The 25,778-nt window shown below is 37.7% G+C and overlaps 1 protein-coding gene across 1 annotated transcript; it reads left to right on the top strand.

Moving 5' to 3' along the window:
- Positions 1-570: 570 nt before the first annotated feature.
- On the top strand, positions 571-24,802 carry ppp1cb (protein phosphatase 1, catalytic subunit, beta isozyme). The gene is made up of 8 exons (XM_007257595.4): positions 571-704; positions 11,692-11,823; positions 17,984-18,214; positions 18,365-18,469; positions 20,017-20,088; positions 20,177-20,328; positions 20,615-20,749; positions 21,818-24,802. The coding sequence occupies exons 1-8, from the start codon at positions 653-655 to the stop codon at positions 21,920-21,922; spliced, it is 984 nt and encodes a 327-aa protein (XP_007257657.1). The 5' UTR covers positions 571-652; the 3' UTR covers positions 21,923-24,802.
- The last annotated feature ends 976 nt before the right edge of the window (positions 24,803-25,778 follow it).

Below are 25,778 nucleotides of genomic sequence, written 5' to 3'. Positions count from 1 at the left end.
CTCCTCTGCTGGTCCCTCACAAGTTCAACTGTGCTATAAACAAGGATGATGGGTATGTGTATTTTGCTGCAGCTCAGCCAATCAGCTCTCCCTCTTGCCCTGCCTCTAAACCCATACATCACCCAGTGCCTCTTCCAAACTACTTCTCCATTTTTTTTAGCATTTTCAAATTTGAGCTGAGGGTAGAGTCAGCTAAAATCAGGGCTTTTAGTTACCCTTTATTAATGTGACAAATTGTAATAACTTTTGTCAGTTAATAATTAGCTGAGATATTAATTAACCATTTAACAACATGTATTACTGTCGTAATTTATTTGTGAACCCTATTATTTGTGAGCCAAATTAACCCAATTACAAATAAAACGCAGATAAAGGGATGACTACACCCAGGCGGCGCCCAAAACCCCTGCAAGTACAGTGAAATCATAGTGGTGGTGTCCCATTTTAATATAGAAGCCCCTATTTAGTAAAGTAGTGAGCGACGCGGCCTTTGAGTCAACGCAGCAGCGGTTGCTCTAGTGTAGCCACTATATGTGTAGTGTAGTAGTGAGGGATTTGGGACGCAGCCCGTTAGGTTCCGCTTTGACTCTTATCGCCCCCTGTCGGCGCTGAGGGGGATAAAGGCGGCGGTGGAGTTGGGGAGTTAGTGAAGATGGCGGAAAGCGAGCTGAACGTGGACAGTCTGATCTCCCGGCTGCTGGAGGGTGAGCTTTTAACCGGGATAAGACTAATGTTACCGGCTTTTGATGAACTGGGATCTTTAAAGGCCGTTTCTCGGCGGTAGAAAAGCAGCTCGGCTCGGGTAGTGAGCGCGGGTAGCCGTTAGCCCGTTAGCTTTACCGGCTAGCTAATGTTTACTAACAGGAGTTCAGCTAGCAGCGCAGAGGAGCCCGGGTCCGGGGGCTGACAGGCGCGGGCTGGGATCAAAATTTGGGGCTGCTGGAGGCCAGAACAACCGGCGAATACTGTTTTATACGAATTCACAGCCTTCTGTAACTCTAAACACCGACATCTGTGTGTTTTCACAACCGCAGAAATTAAATAGGTAGGCTAGCTTGGTTACCGAAAGTGCGGAGCAGAAACGGTAACTAGGGTAGTTAACTAACGTACGTTAACTAGCCTAGTGAATTTGATTTGGCCAGTCTGTCAGTTCATTAACAATACGCGGAGTGATACACGGAGTGATGGGTATGTTATCTGGCTACCATAGTATTGTGGGAGGGAAGGTTTGGGGCGGCCCCTTATCACTAACGTTATTAGGTTTTATGGACCGCCTAAAGTTAAAGATACATTTTTAGACCTAACTATTTCACGGTCGGTTTACTAAAGTTACTAAATAATTTACTCAGTTTGTTGTTTTCTCAGTGTAATAAATACTTTTCTCTGTTTGTTAATGTTTTCTCAATAATTAAATAGTTCCCTCCGTTTTTTAATAAATCATCTCCTCAGTTTAAAAAAATATTTCCCTCAGTTTAAAAAAAAAAAATCCCTCAGTTTAAATAAATTCCCCTAGTGTAATAAAACATTTTTCCCTCGGTGTAATAATTCACTCCCTTGGTTTAATAACTTGTTCCCCCAGTTAAACAACCTGTTCCTTTCAGTTTAACAACTTGTCCTCTCAGTGTAAAAAGTCTTCCCTCCATGCAATAAATCATTAATAATTAATTGTTCCGTAATTGTAACTTTTTTTTCCTCTAGTTGAGGGCTGGTTTCCTAAAATAAATAAATATATATTTCTCAATGTATATAACTTGTTTCCTTTAATGAAAGTTTCCTTAATACAGCTGTTTCCTCAAACATATTAATCATTCCCTCAGTTTGTTTTTCCCTCAATTTAATAATTTTTTTATATAGCGGCCTGCTTAGTCAGTTTAATTTACTGTTTTTCAATCAAAGAAATTCTCTTTCCTTAAGTAAATTGGATAAAAGGTGTACCTAAATTGTACCTAAGTTTCTTCAATTTAAACAATTTGTTCCCTTAATTTAAAAAAAAGTTTCCTCAGTTTAATAACATGTTCAATTTAATACACTGTTTCCTCGAATTTGTCAGTTTAATAATCTGTGCCCTCAACTGATTTCTCAATTTACAAAATTGTTTCTTTAGTTTCCTTAATTTAACAGTCTCTTTTCTCAATTTCATGGTTAGGTTAATTTTCCTTTAATTCCATTTAGTTAAACTAGGAAAAAAATATCGAATTAAGGGAACATGTCTTTAAATTGGGGGAGTTGTTTATTAAAGCAGGGAATGTATAAGTCTCTCTAAAAAAATAAATTGTAATAACTATCAACATATAGGTTTAGAATCTACAATGTGTCCAGTTTTTTTTAATTTATAATGTTCTTGCTTTCTTTCTGGATCAACAAAGAATTCAGACCATGTTCTCCAGTAAAAGTAGCCCATCCTCTCTGATGGCTTAAATGTGACCTGGGCTTGACTCTAGAGACTTTATTTTAGATGGAAACTAGGTTACTACATAAACTGTGAATCTTTAACACTTAAAACAGCAGGTCTGTTTTTCTGAAGGAGTAGTGTGAACATGTGAAATTCTCACTGAATGTAGCAGGACAGTCTGGCAGTGCTTCGTCCAGGCATTGTGCTGACAGTCCAAACCATATGACACATGACTCAAGCTGGTGGCAAGCACTCTGCTGAACACACTGGCAGGTTTTAGCGAAAGAAATGTCTTATTAGTAAGTTGGTTAGATCGTGTTTGTGGGAAGTTGGGACCAGTGTTTACATTAACAGCATTTTGGCTTTTTATCTCCAGAATTTTCTTTGTATCTAGCGGTGTAGCGTTTCACGACTGGATAATTTGAATGGAATGTGGAAGACGACAGCTGTATTTGTCTTTTGCGTAATGTAGACTTGGGCTGAGATTAGAGCTTGGAGGCAAGGAGTGCCAGAACATGACTTGGCGTGACCGTTGCCAAAGTGGTGGGTTATTGGCTTATTGGTTTGGTGTTGGTTGTTCACACACAATAGATACATTTACACTGCGAGTAAATACAATTTTCTGAGCAAATCCGATATTCCGAAGGATGTCCACACCATCTTTTTAATGTGACCCATATCTGAAACCTGAATAGATTGCACTTTGTAAGTGGTACCCATGCACGACAGAGCAATGCTTCACGTTAAGTTTTGTTTTGATCCTTGTCAGAATCTCAGGATTTCAGACTGCAGCTGAGCTACTCACTGAGAATTCGCTCCAGCTTGCTGAAAAGGACACGTTATTTTGCCACAGTCAAGTTTTTATTTTCCTTTAATTTTCCAGTCAATTCATTAGGAACATTGTGTGGCTGTGATACAAGCCTTCTAATGTTATTGGAAGAAACACATCAGTTCTGTTTCCTCATTTTTCACCACCTATGTCCTCAAAACACTGCTTCTGTCAAGTTGTATTTGAGAATGGCAGATTTAATGTTTTTTTTTTTTTTTTTTTTTTTTTTTTTAAATTAACACACATAAATGACACACATGTCACATATGATGTAAAATATTGGCATTGATCCACATTTACCTGCTGTGTGAACATGGTTGTGGTTGCATTAAATTTTAATGTATTTTTTCATCAGACCTGGTAGGATGTCTGCATTTCTATTCACAATAGGGGTGTGCCATTTCATATTGTACGTAATATCACCAACATTTTTAATTATCATGAAAGATATTATACCCTGAAATATTGTGCCATATCACTCACCCTTAACTATCACATCAGGGAACTACATTTTTTTTTGCTGATTTTAGAAAAAGAAAAAAAAAAAAACACACTGTTCTCATTTCCCATTATATATCTACTAGAGACAGATTATACCAATGGCTGCTCTCTTTATGCAGCATTTAAAAATATCTGTTTATAAATAAGGATTAATCTACAATTACAGTTGAGACAGAAATCACAGCGTAATCCGTTGCACCCGTACTGCTGCACGACTTTCATGCAAAGGGGAGTCAGATTTCAGCACAACACCAATTTTTTTTTTCTTTTGTTAAAAGAGGGATGATGGCCTAACTCAGATTCATGTAACTGGTCTGAAAGTCCGACACCTCTTTAAACCTATTGTCTGAAATTCCATACCAAACAAGGTAACACCCTAATAGTGTTTTTAATTTTTTTTTTTTTCATACATATACACCTACCTTGTTTGGTCCAGACCACAAACTACGGTCACGTGTACGCAAAGGGGAGTCTACCAACCAATTAATATGAAGTATAGAGAGAGACTCTACCCATGTAGCTGACGACAGGATGTTGTAAAGTTCACACTAAGGGTGGGCGATAGGGCTCTATAATAATATCACAATATTTCATGGTATTTTCACGATAACGATACTTTTGGCGGTATGACAAAACACGGAATTAGAAAAATTGCATGCAATATAATATGGCTAACTGAGATATTAATAAAAAGAATATTATAAGATTTTTGAAAGAAATCAATGATCCAGAATGTCATGATACTAGTAATGCATTTCAAATCTCCTTATATCCAGGATTAAAGTAAAATAAATGATACTGGACAGATATAATCTGTCTCTAATAAATATAAAATGGGAAATGAGAACCGTGTGAATTTTTTCTTTTGCTTAAAATGGCAAAAACAGTTGTACCCCGATGTGATAATTAGGGGTGGGTGATATGGCACGATATTTCAGGGTGTAATATCGTTCACGATATTTAAAATTTTTGGCGATATTATCCCGTACGATACGGTATGGCACACCCCTAGTTCATACTAAACTGCAGTGTGAAATCAAAACTAACTGAAGCATATAAGCACAATGTAACAAACACACAATAATTTGTGTGAACTCTGGACCAGACTTTTACATGTGAAATTCCTTAGAATCAATGGAATCTATTGGTGTGTATGCATATGTTGTTACTGTATCTTTCTTATACACTTAGGGAGATTTTCCCAGTTTCGCCCTTGGCAACGCTCATCAGGGAATGCTCATCCCGTTTTTCTTGATGAGGATTGTGTACAAATGTAGAACATCCACGTTTCTAGCAGAGAACAAACCTAACTGAGGCACAGTTTCAGCTGCCATCTGTCTCCAGCACTTCTCCAGCACTCCTGCAGTGCTTGCTGTGGCATCTTTCCCTACACTACACCATCTGCTGCTCTGTGTGACCTCCACCCCTCTCCATTTCTCCTCCTCCTGTTTATCACTCCTTTTCCTCTTGTTTTCTGCTGTCCATCTTAGTCTGTCACCACTGTGGTCATGCCTCGTTTGCTACTACTTAACTTAACTACTTAAACCTAATTCACAAATTAATATGCTCCTCCATTAACATTTTTCATATGTGGAGATTGGTAGCACTAAACAAAAACAATATAGAACTGCACATTACATTACAAAGAGACACCTGTTTAAGTTGTGAGGTGTTTTCTTTTGTAAGTGAGGTCAAAGCCTGGCGAGTGTGCACATGGCAAGGTGATGTGAATTGTGGGATCTGGTTTGAGGCCAGATAGGACATTTCATTTCTAAAGTTGTGTGGGCATTAAAACATTCCTCGATCCACAGTTACCACAGTTACCACCCACAGTGGACACTGACAGCTTGTCTACTCTCAGTAGAGATGTATTGCCAATAGATTAGGAATAGGATCCTCATGAACAGATAAACATAATCCTGTTTGTACCATGCCTAATGGGGGTATAAAGCTCCAAGCATTGATGTAGATGTAGAGTAACATAACTGTTCTCTGAAATGATGGTGCTCCATCCAGTCCTTTTGGGATGAGTTGGGGAGCTCTGGGACAATCACATTAACCTTAATTCATCTCCATCATCCTGATAATAGTCACCGAATTCTAATACATCACTTAAATACGGGCAGACCAATAAATGAGCATGTGTTTCAATTAGGGCTGTGAGGTTAGTCAAATTATTTGGATTCATTGAATTAATGTTTTTTTATGCCATTTTTAAAATAGCTTAATGGAGATTGTACATCTCATTAGATAGGTTTGTGCTTCTGTTAGAAACCTGTAAAGAACTTTTTATGTGGCAGTGATTTTCATATTTTACACTTTTCCTTAACTGAAATATAAACACTTTGTTTGCACTGTTTAATATAAAAGTTGTATGTAAAGCTAAAGGGGTCTGCTTACTATTTGTGTAAAAAATGTGATGTTTCAGCATCACTTTAAATGATGTTGCCTGTTTACAAATTAAAAACTAAAGTTATGTAAGAATTAAAATCAAAATTGAGAATGTTATATATATATTTGAATATATGCTCAGATATTATATCTTGTATTGTAAAATGTCTTTAAATTGTAACATATTTTATATCTACTAGAGGTAGGAATCACAGGGCCTCTTACAACATGAGATCACAATACGTTGCCCAAAATATTGAGTGAATCAATCATCAATGAATGTATATTATCTAGTCTATTTTCATACACATGGCACACTGGATTACAGAGCACGGTATGCGAAACTAGTAAGGGACAGGGGTGTCTCCATGTTTTCCTTCTAGCTAAGTTCAGTAAAGCTAAGCTAGGTAAACAAAACTGAAAAAGAAAATCTTTTACATTCTTTTTTTAAGAATTAAAGTCAAACGAGTGCTGGATGTTAATCTACACAGATTTATATACACAGATCTATATAATGAGCAAACCATGATGCAGCTGAATTCTCTTATTAAACGTCTGTGTTGTTACTGGATTTTTCTGTATGTACAGTGTGTACCTGGAGATAATATTATCCCCATATAATGTTATCCCAATTGGACAAGGCATTCACATTAGCTTAACTGTGCTTTTAGGTTGACACAGTAGCAAGCTGTGCTGCTGTCGGGACTCAGAAGAGCACCAGGCTAATTAGATCCGGAGAGTAATTAGCAGAAAAAGAGAGAGTGCAAGTGAGGGTGAGTGAGGGAGAGCAAGAGAGAGAGTGTGAGAGGGTTTAATTTGCGGTGAAATTGATATAAAAAAAATAAAAAACGACCTGGAGAAAGTTCTTTAAGGCAGAAATGTTGAGAAGTTTAGTAAAAAATCATACATAAGGCACACTGAAGATTTTTGGGAAAATTAAAAGATTTTAAGTGCACTTTATAGTGAAAAAAAAAACAGTTCTTTCTTTGGTGTCCTGTCGGGTTAAAGTACTGTACATACAGATAGGTAATCAGAACCTCAATAAAAAGTTAAAATAGAAAGAAAAAACACAGTTAAAGTAGAGACATAATAAAAAATAAAATAACAAAATAATACAAATTGGTAAACCTATAAAAAGGGAGAATCAAATAATAATATCAGGTAAAATTCCAAAAGGTTGTGACTATGATGTATTGAAATAAATCGATATATGTATCCATGTATAATAAAACAAATGGCTCAATTATTAAAACAAATAAAAAAAAATGTCTTAAGCTGCTTTTTGAAACTGTTTACTGATGCTGCTTGTCTGAACTGGTAACTGGTAAGCTGTTCCATTTCTTAGGAGCATAAAAACAAAATGCTGCTTTCTCACTTCTCTTCTTTAGATATTTACTTTAGATACTTTTAAGCAGACTGGAAGTGCTGGATCTTAGGGAAGGACTGGGAACATGAGGAGATAGACAATCTGTAATATATGATGGTGCCAATCCATTTAATGCCTTAAATACTAATAGCAGTACTTTTAAAATCTATTCTAAAAGTGACTGGAAGCCAATATAATGATGTCAGAACTGGTGTAATGTGGTTTCTCTCTCTATAGTAAACCCATGCATATGCTCTTTACTTTCTTCAGTATCTTTAGTTTTGCTCTGTTTAGTCTCCTCTAGCTTCAGCCAGAGGCTTTTGTAGCAAAGCCGCTTCTGACTCAAGTTATATATGATTACATAAGATCACGTTCAGCAGACACGAGTTCCCGAGAACCCACAGCATCTCTCAGGAGCACAGCATTCACACACACACAGACACAGACACACACATACACAGTCGTATCTTACAGAATATAGAAAGAACAGCTGCTGTCATACTTTACTCAGCGGTGGGGTGTCTCTCAGCATCAGTGCTGCATAACCCACTTAGTGAGAGTGTAGCCTAGTTTTATTAGCTCTTCTGAAAGGGATGCCAAGGCTGATTTTAGTATGTAATAGTGCTGGGAGTTTAATCAAATTAATTAATTAACTGAATTACAGTTTTAATGCGTATTTCAGAATGCAATAATGGAGATGGTACATATTTTACGTATATAACCTGCCAGAAAGAATGTGTTTTTTGTGTTTCTGTCAAACCTTTAAAAAAATATATTTCTTTAACTAAAATGTTTGTATTGAACAAGCTGCAAAAATAACCTCCTTGTAAAAGCTGCTTATAAGGTTAAAGGGAGCTGCTTTCCTTTATTTACAAAAAATATTGATCTATTATTTATCTGAATTAAACTTTTTCCTGCAGTAAGGAGAGGAAAACAAATTATCTATTATTGTCCTTTATTTCCATAGAAACTTGAGAAACCGGTGTCTACACACATGCAGACATGTATGAGGCCGTTTCCTGGAAAGAGTTGAAGTGTAGTCATAGACTGCTATATTATCGCTTCAATGAACAAAATCTCAATTCAATGTTATGATTTGTTTGGACTATTGTGAAATTTTCTGTCCTCCAGGCTTGGGCTAAACAATATATTGTATCTAATGAAATTTAAAAGTATAAAATGAACCAAATGATTGTTTTAATGTGATTTTTAATAGGGTTATCTTTTATCTATAGAAGCTGCTAGAGCAAATCTCAGTGGAGGCTTGTATTTCTATCAGAATCCTATATATTAAAAAATATATATGTGGCAGAGAGTTTCATATTTTACAATTTTCTTAACTGCAATATATTGAACAAGCGGCAGAAATAACTTGCTGATAAAAGCTAATACAAATAGCTAAATGAAACTTTTTACTGCAGGAGTACTGTAAAGAGAGGGAAACAAACTCCCTATTAATTCCCTACATTTCAAATGAAAACTTTTGATTTAAGATTAGATTCACAGCAAGTTTTATTGTGCTGCACTGTTTTAATGCAATGGTTTGTATGTTTGATGTCTTTAAATGGTGCTGTTTGTTATTAGTTTGGCACAAATTTAAAATATATATTTTTAGTTATGTACTAGAACTTACAAAAATGGAAATCATAATTGAGAGTTGCTAATATTTGATATTGAAAATTGTATGTGATTTTTACATTATCACCCAGCCAGAATGTAAGTAAGGGTTGCAGGCTTTTTGGTGATTAAAACTTCACAATTTTGGATGACACCAGAGATAATATTCAAATGACCAGATTACCCATTTTAATTTTTGATTTAACCAAATGCTACAGGGAGTATGTGTTTTAAAATTAGGCTAATTGTCAAATTATAGTTTACTCACAGATTTGTGGCTTAATAAATACATAAAACATTTCGATGGTAAATTAAATGTTCTACATTCTTATAATGCAATTTGCATATAATTGTTTTATCTTATTAAGTTAAAGTTAATGTATTTTAAGCCTTTTAAAATAATAATAAATACAATAATCTGTGAAGCGTATAAAGAATAAACGCTGGTCTGTTTTTATCTCTCTTTAAGTTCATGAACCCGAAGCCTTAAGTGATCATAAAGTTATATAAGCATCAATAAGATCAGAGCATTATCACTAAATGAAAACATTTAGCCATTGTTTGGCTTAATTGCAGAATGCTAAGTCAGGGCTTGCTCACGATATTGTGCAATGATCAATATAATTTAATATTGGCAACATTATTTACTGATAATGTCAGGTCTGTTAATGCCTAAATTACTTTTATGACTTTTTTAAAGCTTTAAGATCACAATAAATAAAGTTCACGACCTTAGTAAATGATGATTTATGGAAAGAATAATCAAATGCTTATTTATTTATTTATTGTTTGTCTTTTTTTATAAACAAATTTTACATTTTTATTCAGTTAGCTAATATTTAATACAATTTACATTTGAGTAACTTAGTTTTAAATTGTTCATTAAGAATTGGCAGACATGGAGGTGAGAGATGTTTGCAGGTCTTCTACAATCTCGAATAATAATTGCGGTAATTACTTTTTTTCCTTGCAGAAGCTGTTCATATATAAAAAAAAAACACATGACCGTTTTCATACGTGTCCAGTAGATTGGCCATCATCAGCATGTGTGCGGAAAAATAAGCTGCATCTTAGAATATCGCAGCTGTTATAAAATGATTCATTTCTTTTGATTTGTTTGTTTGATTCATTAACTCTGACTTCATCTACAGTGTCTGCCAGTAATCTCTCAGCAGGAGTTAACAAAGTAATTTAGGGAAAAATAAAATGAAAACATATCACTGATCACTTTAGGATATTTGATATTTAATGGGCTTTTATGGGTGATTTTTTTTAGTTTATATCTGGAGGAGGTAGGCTCTGCTAATGTGGCTTGTGTGGATAGTGGTTGTGTAGTGTGAAGAGAAGAGAATACAGTGTATTACAGTCCTTCAACATCCATCCCCTCAAGAGGTGGAGTTACACGTTGATTGGCAGCTGCAGGACCAAATTTAGTGAGCTTGAACACATTAGTCTTTAGCAATCGATATGAAGTGAGATTTAGACTCTCCCTGTCTGTTTCAGTAACACAGAACTGTGTATCTGAATCTGTTCTGCATTGAAATCCTTATTGACACAATGTAGTGGCCAGTGTAGCTTAATTAAGACACGAGTAAGGGCTGATGTCTGCTTGTTTTAAGCACAGGTGCTACAAATGTGTTTTCCATGTTGTCACTTTAGGCCTGTGATGCTTCAGTTAGCGGTAGTAGTTTGGGCTTTGATTTTTTACTTCAGTTCCGTTCAGGTGCTGCCTGGCCTGGTCCTTTACCGTGCGTTAGAGGGGTCATTTTAGTGTGGGAGGTTTCATGGCTAAATTGGAGCAGCCTGGTGGCCAATCTTCGTTAATTGCACATTGCACCAGTAAGAGCACAGTGTGAAGGTTCAATTAGCAGAGTAAGAGCACAGTTCTGCTCAAAATATTGCAATGCACACAACATTATGAGTGACATACCAGAGTTCAAAAGAGGACAAATTGTTGGTGCACATCTTGCTGACTCCTCTGTGACCAAGACAGCAAGTCTTTGTGATGCATCAAGAGCCACGGTATCCAGGGTAATGTCAGCATACCACCAAGAAGGATGAACCACATCCAACAGGATTAACTGTGGACGCAAAAGGAAGCTATCTGAAATGGATGTTCGGGTGCTAACCCGGATTGTATCCAAAAAACATAAAACCACGGCTGAAATTAATGTGCACCTCAACTCTCCTGTTTTCACCAGAACTGTCCGTTGGGACAATAAATGAATGTGGTCTAAAACCAGGTGTTTGCGATTACAGAAGGTGTAAAGGACCATGTCATATTTAAAAATACAGTAATTTTCTACAGATTGCACCAGAATTGGAATGATTGATCCGATGTCATGATATTATTAAATGATTATCTAGCATTGTGGTCAAATAAATAATATTAAATATTAAAGTAATTCCTATTTTGTGGAAATGTCATTAAATAAAAACAGTGCATATTTTTCCTTCTGTAGCAAAAGCAGTTGTAGCATGACATTTGATAAAATTTGCCTTTCTACTGAGCATTCTTGAATTTTGATTTTTTTTTTGTGCATCACGTAGACGACGATGATGATGATGATGATAAAACCTCTTTCTCTCCTGCAGTACGAGGATGCCGTCCGGGAAAGATTGTGCAGATGACTGAGGCGGAGGTGAGAGGCCTGTGCCTCAAATCCAGAGAAATCTTTCTCAGCCAGCCCATCCTGCTGGAGCTAGAGGCTCCACTCAAAATCTGCGGTAAGCCTGCCAACTGTCTCTTCCTCTTTCAGCTTCCTTTTAATTCCCCCTTTCCCTCCCTCACTCTCACCCACTCTCAGTCTGCCAGGTCTCAGTCACAGCAGCTGCTGAAAATACTAAACTTCTTTTACTTTCTTCTAAAGTTTAAAGCTGTTTAGACACAGATTTTACAGTGTTTTCACACCTCATACTTTGTTGATTGGTTTGTAGTAGGGTGTGTGTTGGACGCTGGTGTTTTGTAAATTCGTTAAGTTGCCTTTCCAGGTGTTGTGCCAAATGCTGACACTTAGCCAGATTCTGACTCCTTTCTGAATGCATGTGCGGTTCCTTTTATTACTCTTTATGAATAAGGGTTGATCTACAGTTACACATCACTCAATAAATGAAGCCATGACAGGTCTCCGTTTGCTCTGTAGCACCTCTGCTGGCTGGTTGCAGTATGATGTGTGGTTACACCCATTCCCATTTGTTTCGATAGCAACACAGCCCTTCCTATTTTCCAACTTCTTATAGTAAGCTTTTTTATGTGTTAACGTTGGCTCATTTATTGTTTCCGACCAGGAATCAGTTTTTAAAACCTTATTCTGCTATCCACCTTCTGCCACCCCCACGTCATTTGTGTTTAAATATGTTTAGGTCATATTAAATTGTTTATGATCATATCATATTTACATTCAGTGCAGTCTGAAGTAGCTGCTGCTGTGGACACTGATCATAAAGCAGCTAGATCATAAAGTCAGCAGTCCAGCAGACTATTAAATACTGTTTACAGCTATATGGAAGCATACATGTGGACACTGCATAGCTATAGCTAGCTTAGCTATGTTAACTAGCTCGCTAACATACCAGTATCCACCACCTTTCAAAAAAAAAGAGGAGCTGCGTCTGTGGTTGAAGGAGCTGAATTTGAACGTCCATTCAAACATCAATCTGAATTTGACAACTTGGTGGACAGTTCTGATTGAAAAAAAGGAGAGAATGCAACCACAGTTTTAGTTTTTTTCTACAGTGATCAACAGAATTAGAAAAGGGCCTAAAGAAAAAAGATTTTAGCAACAAATCAGCCAAGACATGTTTGATAAGAGTTATGCTTTATTTCCAGTGTGGAACAGAAGATGATTGGCATTTCTTTGCACCAAACAAATTAAGAGTTGAATGTCTTTTAAGACAGAGGGTGTCATTTAAAAATTACATATACAATATATTTCATTTTAAATTGTATTTAATTTTTGATATTTTTCTTGTCAGCTCAGGGCACAGTATTTCATCACTGGCACCCCCTTCCGCATTCGCTCTCTCTTCTTTTTCTTCTTCCCTCGGTGGACTGTGTCGCAGTAGACACTCCTCCTTTTATCTCTCTCTTTCAGTGCAGTGTCACTCGCTCCCCTCTGAACTCTCCCAGTTTTTGATTCTTTCTCTCTCTTGTGATTCTCTTTCCTTTTCCATCTCTTCTCTTTGCTCTTGTCTTTGACTCTCTGTCCTTCTTGTCCTCCCTCTTGATTTCTTTCCATCCTGTACTCTCTCTCTCTCTCTCTCTCTCTCTCTCTCTCTCTCTCTCTCATACCTAAAGTTGATGTAGCAGTTCATTACCGAAAATAGACCCTCCTTGCTTACAAATACATAATCAGAAACACAGGCTATTTAAAATTATTTAATATATAGCTCTGGGAAAAAATAAGAGACCCCTTCAGTTTCTGAATCAATTTCTTTAATTTTGCTATTTATAGTAAAATGAACATCGTTGTTTTATTCTATAAACTATGGGCAAATTTTTTCCCGAATTCCAAATAAAAATATTAACATTTAGTCGAAGGAGGCATTTGTCCATCTTCACTCTCCTTGTAGTGTGGCATCACCAGTGATGGGGAGATACGGTACAGGCCAAACGTTTGGACACACCTTCTCTTTTTTTAATGCGTTTGTCTTTATTTTCATGACTATTAACATTGTAGATTCTCACTGAAGGCACCAAAACTATAAATGAACACGTGTGGAGTTATTTACTTAACAAAAAAAGGTTAAATAACTAAAAAAAAAAAAAGTATGTTCTGGTTTCTTCAAAATAGCCACTCTTTGCTCTGATTACTGCTTTGCACACTCTTTGCATTATTCTCGCAGTGAGCTTCAAGAGGTGGTCACCTGAAATGGTTTTCCAACAGTCTTGAAGGAAGGAGTTCCCAGAGGTGTTTATTAGAACTTGTTGCCCCTTTGCCTTCTTCACTCTGTGCTCCAGCTCACCCCAAACCATCTGGATTGGGTTCAGGTCCGGTGTCTGTGGAGGCCAGGTCAATTTTTGTTAAGTATAAAACTCCACATGTGTTCATTCATAGTTGTGATGCTTCAGTGAGAATCTACAATGCAAATAGTTATAAAAAATAAAGGGGTGTCCAAACTTTTGGCCTGTACTGTACATCTGACTAGCAGCTGAATGGGTGGGACAATTAGCAATTGGGGAATAAAATAAAATAATAAAAACGAGAAGAAAATACAAGTTATTTACACAGCTGCTAATATGGATACACATTGTAAAAGATCTCTTATCTTAATAATCTTTTTTTTTTTTTTTTTTTTTTTTTTTTTACTTTTACTTTTACTAACATTTTTTTTTATAATATAATTGTTCTTATTGTTGGTATTGTGCGAAAGGATGTGTCTCATGACGGGAATCTGAATCGGTAAATGGATAGGCCATGTTCGTCCGATATCCAGTATGTTAACCAGACCAGTATGTAGTCTCAAGTCAGAGGTACATTTAGGGTTTGTATTTTATATAATGGTGAAAAATAAAGTGGGAAAAAATGAATAAATCCTGCACTAATGACTGTGCCAGTCATTTTCCAGTGCTACTGAATCAATCTTTATGATCAGACCTGGCCTTGACGTCTATCACACCTGTAGAGGTCTGGGGAAGGACAGCGTTATCTGTTTAAATCTGATGAACCTCACTGTTTTTTTTATGATTGCCACAGCAACCATAACAATAATAATTACACTTACCCGGTGTCTTCTTGGCTTGATGAACTTCTGAAACTGCCAGATGAATTCCTCATTTGTGTTTTATCTTGTTCTTATCTGCTGTTTCTGTGTCTGTTGGCACACTTCTCAGGCTTTTATTATTAATTTGGGCTGCTGTTGGTCAGGTGGTTCATTTGCTTCGATTTTATGGTTCGGCTTGTCACGATATCGCAGGACTCAGTACACTGGTGTCTCTTTCTTACCCCTTTTTGTATTGCAGTTGTTTATACCGAGGGGCACCGAGTGGTCCAGCGGGCTAAGTGTTGCCACTATGATCGCTGGTTCGAATCCCGGTCATGCAGCTTGCCATCAGCTGCAGGATCCCTAAGAGAGCACCCTATCGCATGACTCCACTCCACTATGTTGTCTCCTGCTTACCCCTTCTTTATTGCAGTGTTCCAAAGGCAGTGAATGTGGAGGGATACTCCATCATTCAGCTGAATTTTAAGTTCAGCTTTCTACATAACTTTCCATAATGCTGGAGGCTTGTTTAGACGTTCATTTGAAGACAGCAAGTTTATAATAGTTTAGATTTTTTTTTATCATAGTTTAATTTTATTTCATTTTCTCTCCTCCAATTCAGTTAGTTGAAATTAGTTTTTAGAGTGGGTTTGTTAGTATTTATTAGTTTTTATTAATTCTAGTATTTGTTTTTATTTGTTTTTTCATACTTTGGGTAATGTTATGTGTTATGTAATAACTTAACAAAAGAAACCATTAAAAAAAAACACAGTGAAACTGTGAAACAACCAACTCTCCACAAAAACTGTAAGAGTCTACAAATGCAAAACATATATGCAAAAATATATGTAATACTAGTGCTGGGCAGTATGACCAAAAATGTATATTATGGTATTTTTCAAGATTCTGACCGTTGCACAGGATATCACGGTATTTTTATTGTTATTATTCGTTTATATATTTTTACATGCCTGGACATTTATATATAGCTCTGTAACCTACTGTACTGTTAGGAATACATCAAATATAAAACACTAAGGCTTTAAATTAAGGCTTTGATTAATATTGAGTTTACTTTGTCCCAAAAAAGTACACAATATATGAAAAAATCAGACTTTATTATCAGAAAAACAAATGAAGAATATAAACAATAGACCATAAAAAATGATACGCCAAACAATTTAACACAGCTTCCTTTACAAAACTGTTTTAACTTTAAAACATTCAAGGCATTAGAGGCTTTACAGTATTAAAATTAACCACAATTCCATTCTTTCTCCAGTTAACAAATACATTCAGTTTAGTGTGCATTATTAATGTACTTCGAATACAAAAATACAGATACAGCTTTGTACCATATCAGTGCAGAACTAACTATACTGTATCTCGCATATAGAACATTAGAAAGTGAGCGCAACTCTCTTAAATACACTTCTTTTACAACGTGCGTGAGTGAAAGAGAGGTCAACTGTGTGTGTGAGAGAGAGTGTGTGATAAGTAGAGCAAGTTATAAATACGAGTGTAATGAGGCCAGGTTTGAGAGTATCTTCGTCTTCACGCACCTGACACGAGATACACACATGCCATGTGAGATTTTTACATTTTAGCCCTGAAGTGTTGAACTGTGGAGGGTAAATGCTGGACGCACGTCTCACTGTTTTGTTTGGTGTGTGTGTTTGTGTGAGTGTTGGAGAGACATTGTTAACCTGGATTCATGGTCTTGTGGGTGATGAGGGCCGATATGAGTCATGAAGCTGCAGTCAGCTCTGTGTCCTTCAGCTCCTTTATCTCTCACTCCTTTCTTTCTACACTCTGTTACACTTCTGTAAGTGTAAAGTGTTAGAAATGGGAAAATTCTCTGATTCCTCGATCTGAGACCTACTTACGTCTTGTGATGTGACGTCAAATGCTAGAGATAGAAAAGTTGATTGGTTATGTATATTTCTCAATTTTTTTCTCTAATCCTGTGAGCCGATAAGATCATATGAAAAAGTTGAGTTTTATAGTACCTCTGTATGGGGTCACTGTTGGGGTGACTCAGTTGCAGAAAGCTGCAGTACCATCTCCAGCCACTAGAGCTGGACCACGGCTGTAGCCACTGATTTGTTAGCTGCAAGTCAGGGCTGCAGTTTTGTCTTGTTTCTCCCATTAATATGTGCTAAATGTGTAAGACTAACTTCCCTCCTAAAGAAAGAAACATAAATATAGTATTAACCTCACTAACTGGACAATACACTGCCTAACAGTGCATATTTCAACTCATACAGTAAGTAGCAGAGCTAACAAACACCACTAACCACACAATCCAGCAAATTCAGCAGATTACGATTTACCCATGAAGTGACCAGCTGGGAACAGGGTCTAAAGTTTAACAACACCTAACTTTGAAATGTTTATAAATGGGTTTGTGTTTACAATAAGAATGGGCTTAACTAGTTTTCTGTATCGATGTTGACCACAGTTTTTTTTAATGTTTCAAAATGGTTAAAAAAAAAACTGATTTTAAACAAAATAAATGATTTCTAAAAGTTTTAATAAACAGTGAATGCCGAGTGTGGGTTGTTACTAAAAGAATCACCCCAAAAAAACTAAATAGGTGTTTTTTTAAATGCGGAAAGTAAGTATTTGCTTGCGTACACATTCTCATGCATACATTTGCATGCATACGTCAGCTCACAGACGACTTGTGCTGATCAAGTTACGAGGGGAAAAAGTGACATCTACCCACCCAGAGAGAGCCAAAAGCCAGTTGTGCTTCCTCAGGGCTCTGGCAGCAGATGGCAAGCTGCATGACCAGGATTCAAACAAGCAATCTACTGCTGCTGTTCGATTTTAATTATGTTGAAATTGGCAAAAGTTCTGCAGGTCATTGCAGCGTATTTTAGCTCCCATGGGTCGTAAAATTTAACATGTACATTAGTGAAGATCTCAAATTATAATAATCATAATGGATTATAGAAAATGTATGTCTTGCAAAAATACTGTAGTTTCTCCAGAGAATATGCAATCCGTTTGTGTTCATTTTTGAGTTGATTATTTGCTAATGAATTACAGTGAATTGTGGTGATATTTGATGTGCTAATTCACTAAATCACTGTTTTAAGAATGGTGGTGTTGAGTTCTAATTCACAGCTGTGCTGTTTTGATCTGATTTATAATCTGTAATCTCCTCTTCTCTTAACAGGTGATATCCACGGTCAGTACACAGACCTGCTGAGGCTGTTTGAGTACGGTGGGTTTCCTCCAGAGGCGAATTACCTGTTTCTGGGGGATTATGTAGATCGAGGGAAGCAGTCCCTGGAGACCATCTGCCTGCTGCTGGCCTACAAGATCAAATACCCTGAAAACTTCTTTCTGCTGCGCGGAAACCACGAGTGCGCATCCATAAACCGCATCTACGGCTTCTATGATGAGTGTGAGTTCCGGCACACACACACACACACACACACGTGCACAAACTTCCATTTTGTCCAGTTTCTCAATATACACATTCAAGGTGGTGTTCTTCAGTCTTCTTCCTCACCTGACTGTTATTTAACCCCTCTCTGTATGTGTCTTCTCACAGGTAAGCGTCGGTTTAATATAAAGCTGTGGAAAACCTTCACAGACTGCTTTAACTGTCTCCCCATCGCCGCTATCATCGATGAGAAGATTTTCTGCTGCCATGGAGGTAGGAGCTCTTACACATGCTGAAGGCCTAAAGTCCAGAAACATTACAGATCCAGATAGTGTAATATAAATCCAGTAGGCACCTGTTCATGTAGACTCTGGGTGTTTTCATACCTGCGGTTTGTTTCTCAGAAGCGTTTTTCCTCTTGTTTATAAATTGGTTTTGTTTTACACAAGAAAATTTGCAAGTGCAACACATTGCATAACTATGGAAGTCCATTCCCGCCACCTAAAAAAAATAAGTAAAGTAAAAAAGTAATCCAGCACATTTTTTTAATTGTTATTAAGTAAACTGCTATCTCAATATTTTGACATACTAGGTCATTATTTTGAGATATTATCTCAATATTTTGAGATACTTGAGATAAGTGTGTTTGCTTTTGGGGGAGAAAGTTTTTTTTTCCCCCCAGTGAAGCTACCATACTCTGGTGTGCAAAGAACCACTAGGGGGCGCTGGGTGGGTGAAGAAAGAGGAGTAGAGAGGGGAGAGTAAGACAGCAGTGACTGTGAGGAGTGAAATATTGAGATAGTATCAAAATATTGAGATAGTATCTAAAATAATGACTTACTATCTTAAAATATTGAGATAGTATCTCAAAATATTGAGAGAGCAGTTTACTTAATAATAATAAAAAAATGTGCTGGATTATATTTATTTTTTTAAGGTGGCAGAAATGGGCTTCCATATATAACAACCAACAATTAGTCCTCTAGTTGGTTCTCTAGTTGGTTCCCTAGTTGGTTTTGTAATTGGTCCGAGCTGTCTGGGGCAGAGCTAGAAAGTAAATACAGGAAAGTCCTGTGATCTGGACTAGCAGAGTCTATATTTGTGCATGTATATTTGTAAAGCTGCTTTAACACTAGAAACTGTACATTTTCTACTGTGCTTTTACACTTTGTTTTTAATGCAATGACCGCACAGACACAGTTTTTTTGTATTTTCGTGTGAAGCTCTGTTCAGTTGCATCGGTTAACACTGCATAGACAAGAGCAGCGAACTCAAACATGAAGCGTATATTTGCTCTTTGGATCAGATTGAGGCTGGATCACGTTCTCACTACAAACTAACTGCTTTTGAAGTATGTTTAGAGATGTCTTGCTTCGTGGGATAAACCTCTACCTAATATTGCTTTGGCTTACTGGAACTAAAGGGTTCCTCAGTGTAGCACTTTCGCTAGCAGTTAGCTGTTAACGCTGATGCTGCTGCACCCAGCCTTAGTGGAAATCTGGAAATCTAAGCTTACTGTAAATAAATTTGTGATTTACTCACCCACATGAACAGTTTTCAGAAGAGGAATCTGTGTGCATTAACATTCAGCACTCGTTTGACTTACAGAATTATAGTTTTGTTTACTTAGCTGACCTGCTGAATTAGTGCACGTTATAATCCGGTGCACTAATGCCTTATTATGTGATAAATACACTACTATCTTTATTTTTCCAAATACTACTACTACTGCTATTACTACTATTGCTCCTGCCACTGCTCAGCTATGCAATATTGTTGCCTGTAAATAAGGAACTCTGGCATATCTCATGTCTTCCCAGGCCTTTCCCCTGACCTGCAGTCGATGGAACAGATCCGACGGATCATGAGGCCTACCGATGTCCCTGATACAGGTATGATCCTCAGATCAGATCTTATTGTCATATGGATAAACAGCATTAGTTCTGGATCAGTTTTACACTGGAAAGTATCTTCCTGTAGGTTTGCTGTGTGACCTCCTGTGGTCGGACCCTGATAAAGATGTTCAGGGATGGGGAGAGAACGACCGAGGCGTGTCCTTCACCTTTGGGGCCGACGTGGTCAGCAAGTTCCTGAACCGCCACGATCTGGACCTGATCTGCCGAGCACATCAGGTGAACTAGGCACAGTGGCCGGTCATTTACTCAATGTTTCAATACAGAGTGTGATTAAAAAGCAAAACTGACCACTTGTCGTGCTGCCCAACAGATAAATTAGAAGAGTAATAATAAATCCAGCTAGAAGTAGATTAGTAAGTTATGTAATCGAATGGACTGCTCTGTTTGGTTTATCTTCAGGTCACAGAGGATGGATATGAATTGTAATGCTGTGTGATAATGTCTGTGTCGAGGAGGTGGGGGAGTGTTTTACGCTGTTCTGCTGTGTCTGTTTGAACTCTAGGTGGTAGAGGATGGTTACGAATTCTTCGCTAAGCGGCAGCTGGTCACTCTGTTTTCGGCACCAAATTACTGTGGAGAGTTTGACAACGCTGGGGGTATGATGAGTGTGGACGAGTCCCTCATGTGCTCGTTTCAGGTTCGTACAGTGTACAAACATACAGAGATGTGAGGCAACTGTTGCCTTTTAATTGGTTTTATTTAGTCATACTTACACTCAGCAATTTATTTTAGTGTGATTAAATCCAGCATTGTGGTGTGTTATTTGCAGCCATCTTTAAATCAGAAAACCCAAAGACTTAAAGGGATTACAAAGAAGTAGTACCGTATTTTTAACACTATAAGGTGCATTTAAAAACCTTTACTCTTCCCAGAAATCGTCAGTGCGCCGTATAAAATTCATACATAAGGTGCACTGGATTATCAGTCAGGTTGTAAGGATCAGTAAAGCCACTCCACTGAAGTGCAGCGTTATACAAGAGTTTTAGTTTAGTCCTCCAGCAGTATTAGCATTAGCTGCTAATCGCAGCACTAGCCTTTTCGCTGTTCAGAGGTGAATAGATCAGACTCTAGCCTGCTGCTAACCCCAACTAGCACTGCTGGAGCTGCATTAGCATTAGCCACTAACCATGCAAAGCACTAGCTCTTTCGTTGTTCAAATGTAAGGATTATGGGCCTGTAGCCTGCTGCTAACCCCGACTAGCACTGCTGGAGCAGCTTTGGTCGCTAATCACGTTAAGCACTAGCTCCTTCGCCGTTCAGAGGCGAGTATATCAGACTGTATTTAAAAACAAGCTATGTGGGACAAACTGTTAGCTAATATCACCCTGGCTCACCGGAACACTCAGTGTTTTTTTCAGTGTAGCGCTGTCAGGCAGTGTTTACTAGCGTTCACGCTAATGCTGCTGCACCCCGCCTTAGTGGTAAAAAATATATATAAAAAAGTAATATTACTATGAAAAGAGCTCTCGTATTGGAGTTTATATCTGTATTAGCAGTTGTATATTGGAATCAGATTGGAACTAAATAAATATGTGTCGGCCCATCACTGCATTTAAACAAGTCTGGTTAATGATCAGTTGACCCCAAGCCTTGAGCGATTTATTTAAATAATCCTAATGTTCCTTATTATGCAGTTAGTTAATTCTTTCTTCAAACATTTGAATCCTGAATAAATCATCCATCAATGTTGTACCTTCCCTTTCAGATCCTGAAACCTTCAGAAAAGAAGGCAAAGTACCAGTACGGGGGCGTGAACTCGGGCCGTCCCGTCACTCCTCCCCGCACCACACAGGCCCCCAAGAAAAGGTGAGCGGCCTGCCCCACCCACCAGCGAGAAACCCACTCCACGACCAATACATCCCACCCGATGCTCTACAAGCCCCCAGGAAACGACACCCCTCTCTGGAGGAGTCTACCCCTCCCCCGTCTCTTTTCCTGTACTCTTTTCTTAATATTTGTGTACATACATTTTGCAGTGACCGGTTGATGATTATCTCTTTCATTATTTCTTTCTGCTTGTTTGAAGGTATTATTTTTATTAACATCAATAATAATAATAATAACAACATTGCTGATTATGGTAATGTGTTTGGGGTGGATTTTAAGTGTGTTTGCCAGTGCACATGCTGTCTCACGCCCTATGTTTCATTCTCTCTCTCTCTCTCTCTCTCTCTCTCTTTTTACTTCTTTCTCTCAAATTCAGTATTTTTCAGTAAGTTAGGGTGGATTTACATGGGAGGGTAATTTAAAGGAATATGCCTGCAGTTTTCAACCTGATGTCTGTCTGCTGCACCTGTTTCCACCCTTTTTTTCTGCACTTTAAAAAAAAAAAAAGATTAGAATACCTACACCAACTCTAAAACACATTTAAATCAGTCAGTGGCCATGAGCTCAATTCCTAAGTCTATGGCATAGCCAGCTCAATATTATTGGCCTACGTGGTTGTATGCATTTAAACGTTGTGTTTGTGTTTGCACCACTGCACCACTCTGCAATTATACCTCCAAAACAATAGTTTGTGTGAATATGATGCTCAGTGGGTCATAGTTGCTGTGGTCTGCATAGCTGTAAAGACTAGTTGCATTTCTAGGGAGGCATAAGTCAGGCTTTGGCGTAGGTTATGCAGTAAATTACTTGTTTACGTATTGGTTATGCATAGACTATGGCGTAGATTTGACGCAGAGGCATGATTTGAACTTTTACCCATTGGCTTCAGACTGCTAAAAGATAATAGATCTGCTGTCTATCTTATGATCTTATTTTTTAAGTAAATATCATCGGATGGACTGTTGTGGTCTTTTAGGGTGTACTCACACTAGGCAATCTGTGCCGTGCCCGGTCACAGTTAACTCCCAAAGCACGGCTCGATTAACTAGTGTGGTTGCTCTGAACCGTGCCCTGGTTGGTTCGCTTTAAGAGGCAGGCTAGGGCACGGTTCACTTGGACTTGAGCACAGTACGCATGCATTGTGAGCACGATTTGTGGGCAAGCACGGAATCAGATGACATTAGCGATGCAACATTCCTGTAAACAAACATGCAGATGGTGTTTTGCCAAATTCAGCACCACCGCCAGGAAAAGCGCACGATATGGCGTGACTAAAATAAATATGACTTTTGCCCTAAAAACAGATTGTCTCCGATTTTATCAAGAAAACGCGCTCCCGAGAGAGGGTGCTTTGCATGGTGGGGGGTGCTGAATTCAACACAACACCAGCAAGCCCACTGAGCAGTGAGTAATGTTGTGAGCGTGCTCAGGCATGGATTGTTTAAACGCAGTGTGAGTGCAGAACAGTGGGGGAGTGGGGAGGGATACAAACAAACCATGATTAGTGTGAGTACACCATTAGAAACAACTCAGACTTCAAATATTTGAATCTCAGCTTTTTTAGAAATAGAACTGTCAAGGGTCAAATAATAATATAATAATATTTGGCAGTTCTTTATTCTTCTTTATTCAGATATATTTTTATGTCTTCAGAGGTCCTTCTCATACCTTGATATACTGTTGTCTCACGCCTGTGGTTCGGCCTTTCTGTTCCTTTTTTCATTGATCTTCCCAACAAATCCCCAGAAGATCTTAATCTTAATGATGTTTCAGTTACATCAACTACTGATCGAAAACATCTGCTAAATACACATCTGGGTGCATCCTCTCAGCAGTTCTGTTAGACTGCCTGTGTTCTAGATACAGACAAACAGCCACCCTGCAGCAGGTGTAACAGATTGTAACAGACATTAGGCTGGAAAGTGCAGGATTGTGTGGGTTTGGCTGGTTTTTTATGTTTGCCTTGATCAGTCCTAAAGCAGTATCACCCCTCAAGAGTAAAGACACACATTCTTGGACTCACACACATACAATTGCTTCATGTCTCCAATTTTGTCTTAATACTTGCTCTGTCTCAAACAATGCACACAGGCCGCTCTAGAGTATGATGTAATGCAGCTTGATACAAAATAAAACCTGGATACATTCATTTGTCCTTGTAATCTATGTAAGTCCATGATTCATTTGGATGTGGGACTTCTATGAAACTCTGTGCAGGAGGAGCACATTAACTGCTGATCTTATTCTCGGAAACATGAGACTTATAAACACGCATATTAACAGTATTTAATAATTGCACATTTTCAACCTCAAATCTTTTTCCCAGTATTTTTCATTTCCAGATGTTTACATGTTTACAGCTTGTTTACCCTTCTCTCAAGAGCTCTGAGAAGCAGTCATGGTGTCTGTTTGGACGCCAGTGAAATTAAAACCGGATGCTTTATTAAAGCTGCTGTTTGGTGAATGTATTAGAGATAGGTGTTCCTGTGTAGACTTCAAAAAGTGATGTGAGGAAGGAAACGAACAGTGCACCAGAAGAACTTTACATATCTTTAGTCTGTCCCTCTTTTACTTTACTTTTTTTTTTTGTTATATATCCCCTTCTCTCTCTATCTCTCCCTCTCTCCATTACTCTTTTTTTTTTCTGCCCTTACTCGCAATACTGTTCTCTGCAGGACAGACGTGGTACAGTAACTGGCTGTGGATTAAATCTATTGTAATGGCACCCCCTGGTGTACACAGAAAAAATAATCATTATTAAAAAAAATAATAATTCCATTATTATTACTCACTTTATTATTACTTCACTGACCAGCAAAGTGGTCAGTGCTGATTGGAGGTACAGAAAAGACCCCCCCCCCCCCCCCCATAAAACCTCTAATCGTTCGCTTACATCAGTCAAAAACACATAACTGTTCTTTGTGTGTGCACATTGTTGCCTCATTAATATGTCGTAATTTCTTTTTTATTAATATTATCATTTTTAATGTGTTTGTTTTTATTTCCTTAATTTATATTTGGATGTTGGAGAAACTGAAAGTGTTACAAAAAGCAGCTTTGAGATTTGTATTAGTGGATATTTCAGGTTCTTTAAACTCAATAAATGGAAGAAAAAAAGTTTGTCTTGTCTGTGTATTATTTGTGTTTTTTCAGCTGAGAGCACAAACTCACAAACAGAAGACAACAGTGGGGAATTATCACAGAATTCTTTCCATGGTGAAGAAAAATACTTCACAACATCCACCCAAGTGAAGAACACTCCAGAAAGGAGGTTTTATCAGTATCTTACAATAAAAAGTCTACCATAAAAAGAAGACTTAATAAGAGCAAACACAGAGGGTACAAATCATTAACAGGAAGGCCAGATTAGACTTTACCAAAAAACACCTAAAGAAGCCAGACCAGTTCTTGGACATCGTTCTTCGGACAATCTAAAATTAACCTGTACCAAAATGATGGGAAGAAGAAAACTCGATACAAATCTCACCACATCCTCTGTAAAACATGGTGGTGGTAGTAAGATGGTATGGGCGTGCATGGCTTTCAGTGTCACTGGGTCACCAGTGTTTATTGAAGATGTGACAGAAGCAGAAGGATGAATTCTGAAGTGTACAGTATGGCTTCACATTAATGTCAAAAGTCGAGGGCGCAAAAATACAAGTGAAAAAAATTAACTAGCGAGTGTAAATTAACTTCTCGTGAGCCCAAATGTGAAACTAGCGAGCATAAAAAAAAGAATTGTGCGCGCGCTGAAGAAAATGTTGCTCTCGAGCTTCATTTTTCTCCTTTTGTGTGCTTTTTTCTCGTTTGTTTAATTTCAAATCCAGTGTGGTGGCATG

This window comes from Astyanax mexicanus, chromosome 14 (genome assembly GCF_023375975.1).
Source record: "Astyanax mexicanus isolate ESR-SI-001 chromosome 14, AstMex3_surface, whole genome shotgun sequence".
Lineage (NCBI taxonomy): Eukaryota > Metazoa > Chordata > Actinopteri > Characiformes > Acestrorhamphidae > Astyanax > Astyanax mexicanus.
The sequence above is the reverse complement of the archived record's forward strand: the minus strand, read 5'-3'. Positions and strand labels throughout refer to the sequence as shown.

What these genes read in the sequence shown, in the direction of transcription:
- ppp1cb (XM_007257595.4), top strand. Translation starts at nt 653, where the DNA reads ATGGCGGAAAGCGAGCTGAACGTGGACAGTCTGATCTCCCGGCTGCTG. An exon ending in GGCTCCACTCAAAATCTGCG is followed by an intron (nt 11,824 to 17,983) that starts GTAAGCCTGCCA and finishes TTCTCTTAACAG; the next exon opens with GTGATATCCACGGTCAGTAC. An exon ending in TACCGATGTCCCTGATACAG is followed by an intron (nt 20,089 to 20,176) that starts GTATGATCCTCA and finishes ATCTTCCTGTAG; the next exon opens with GTTTGCTGTGTGACCTCCTG.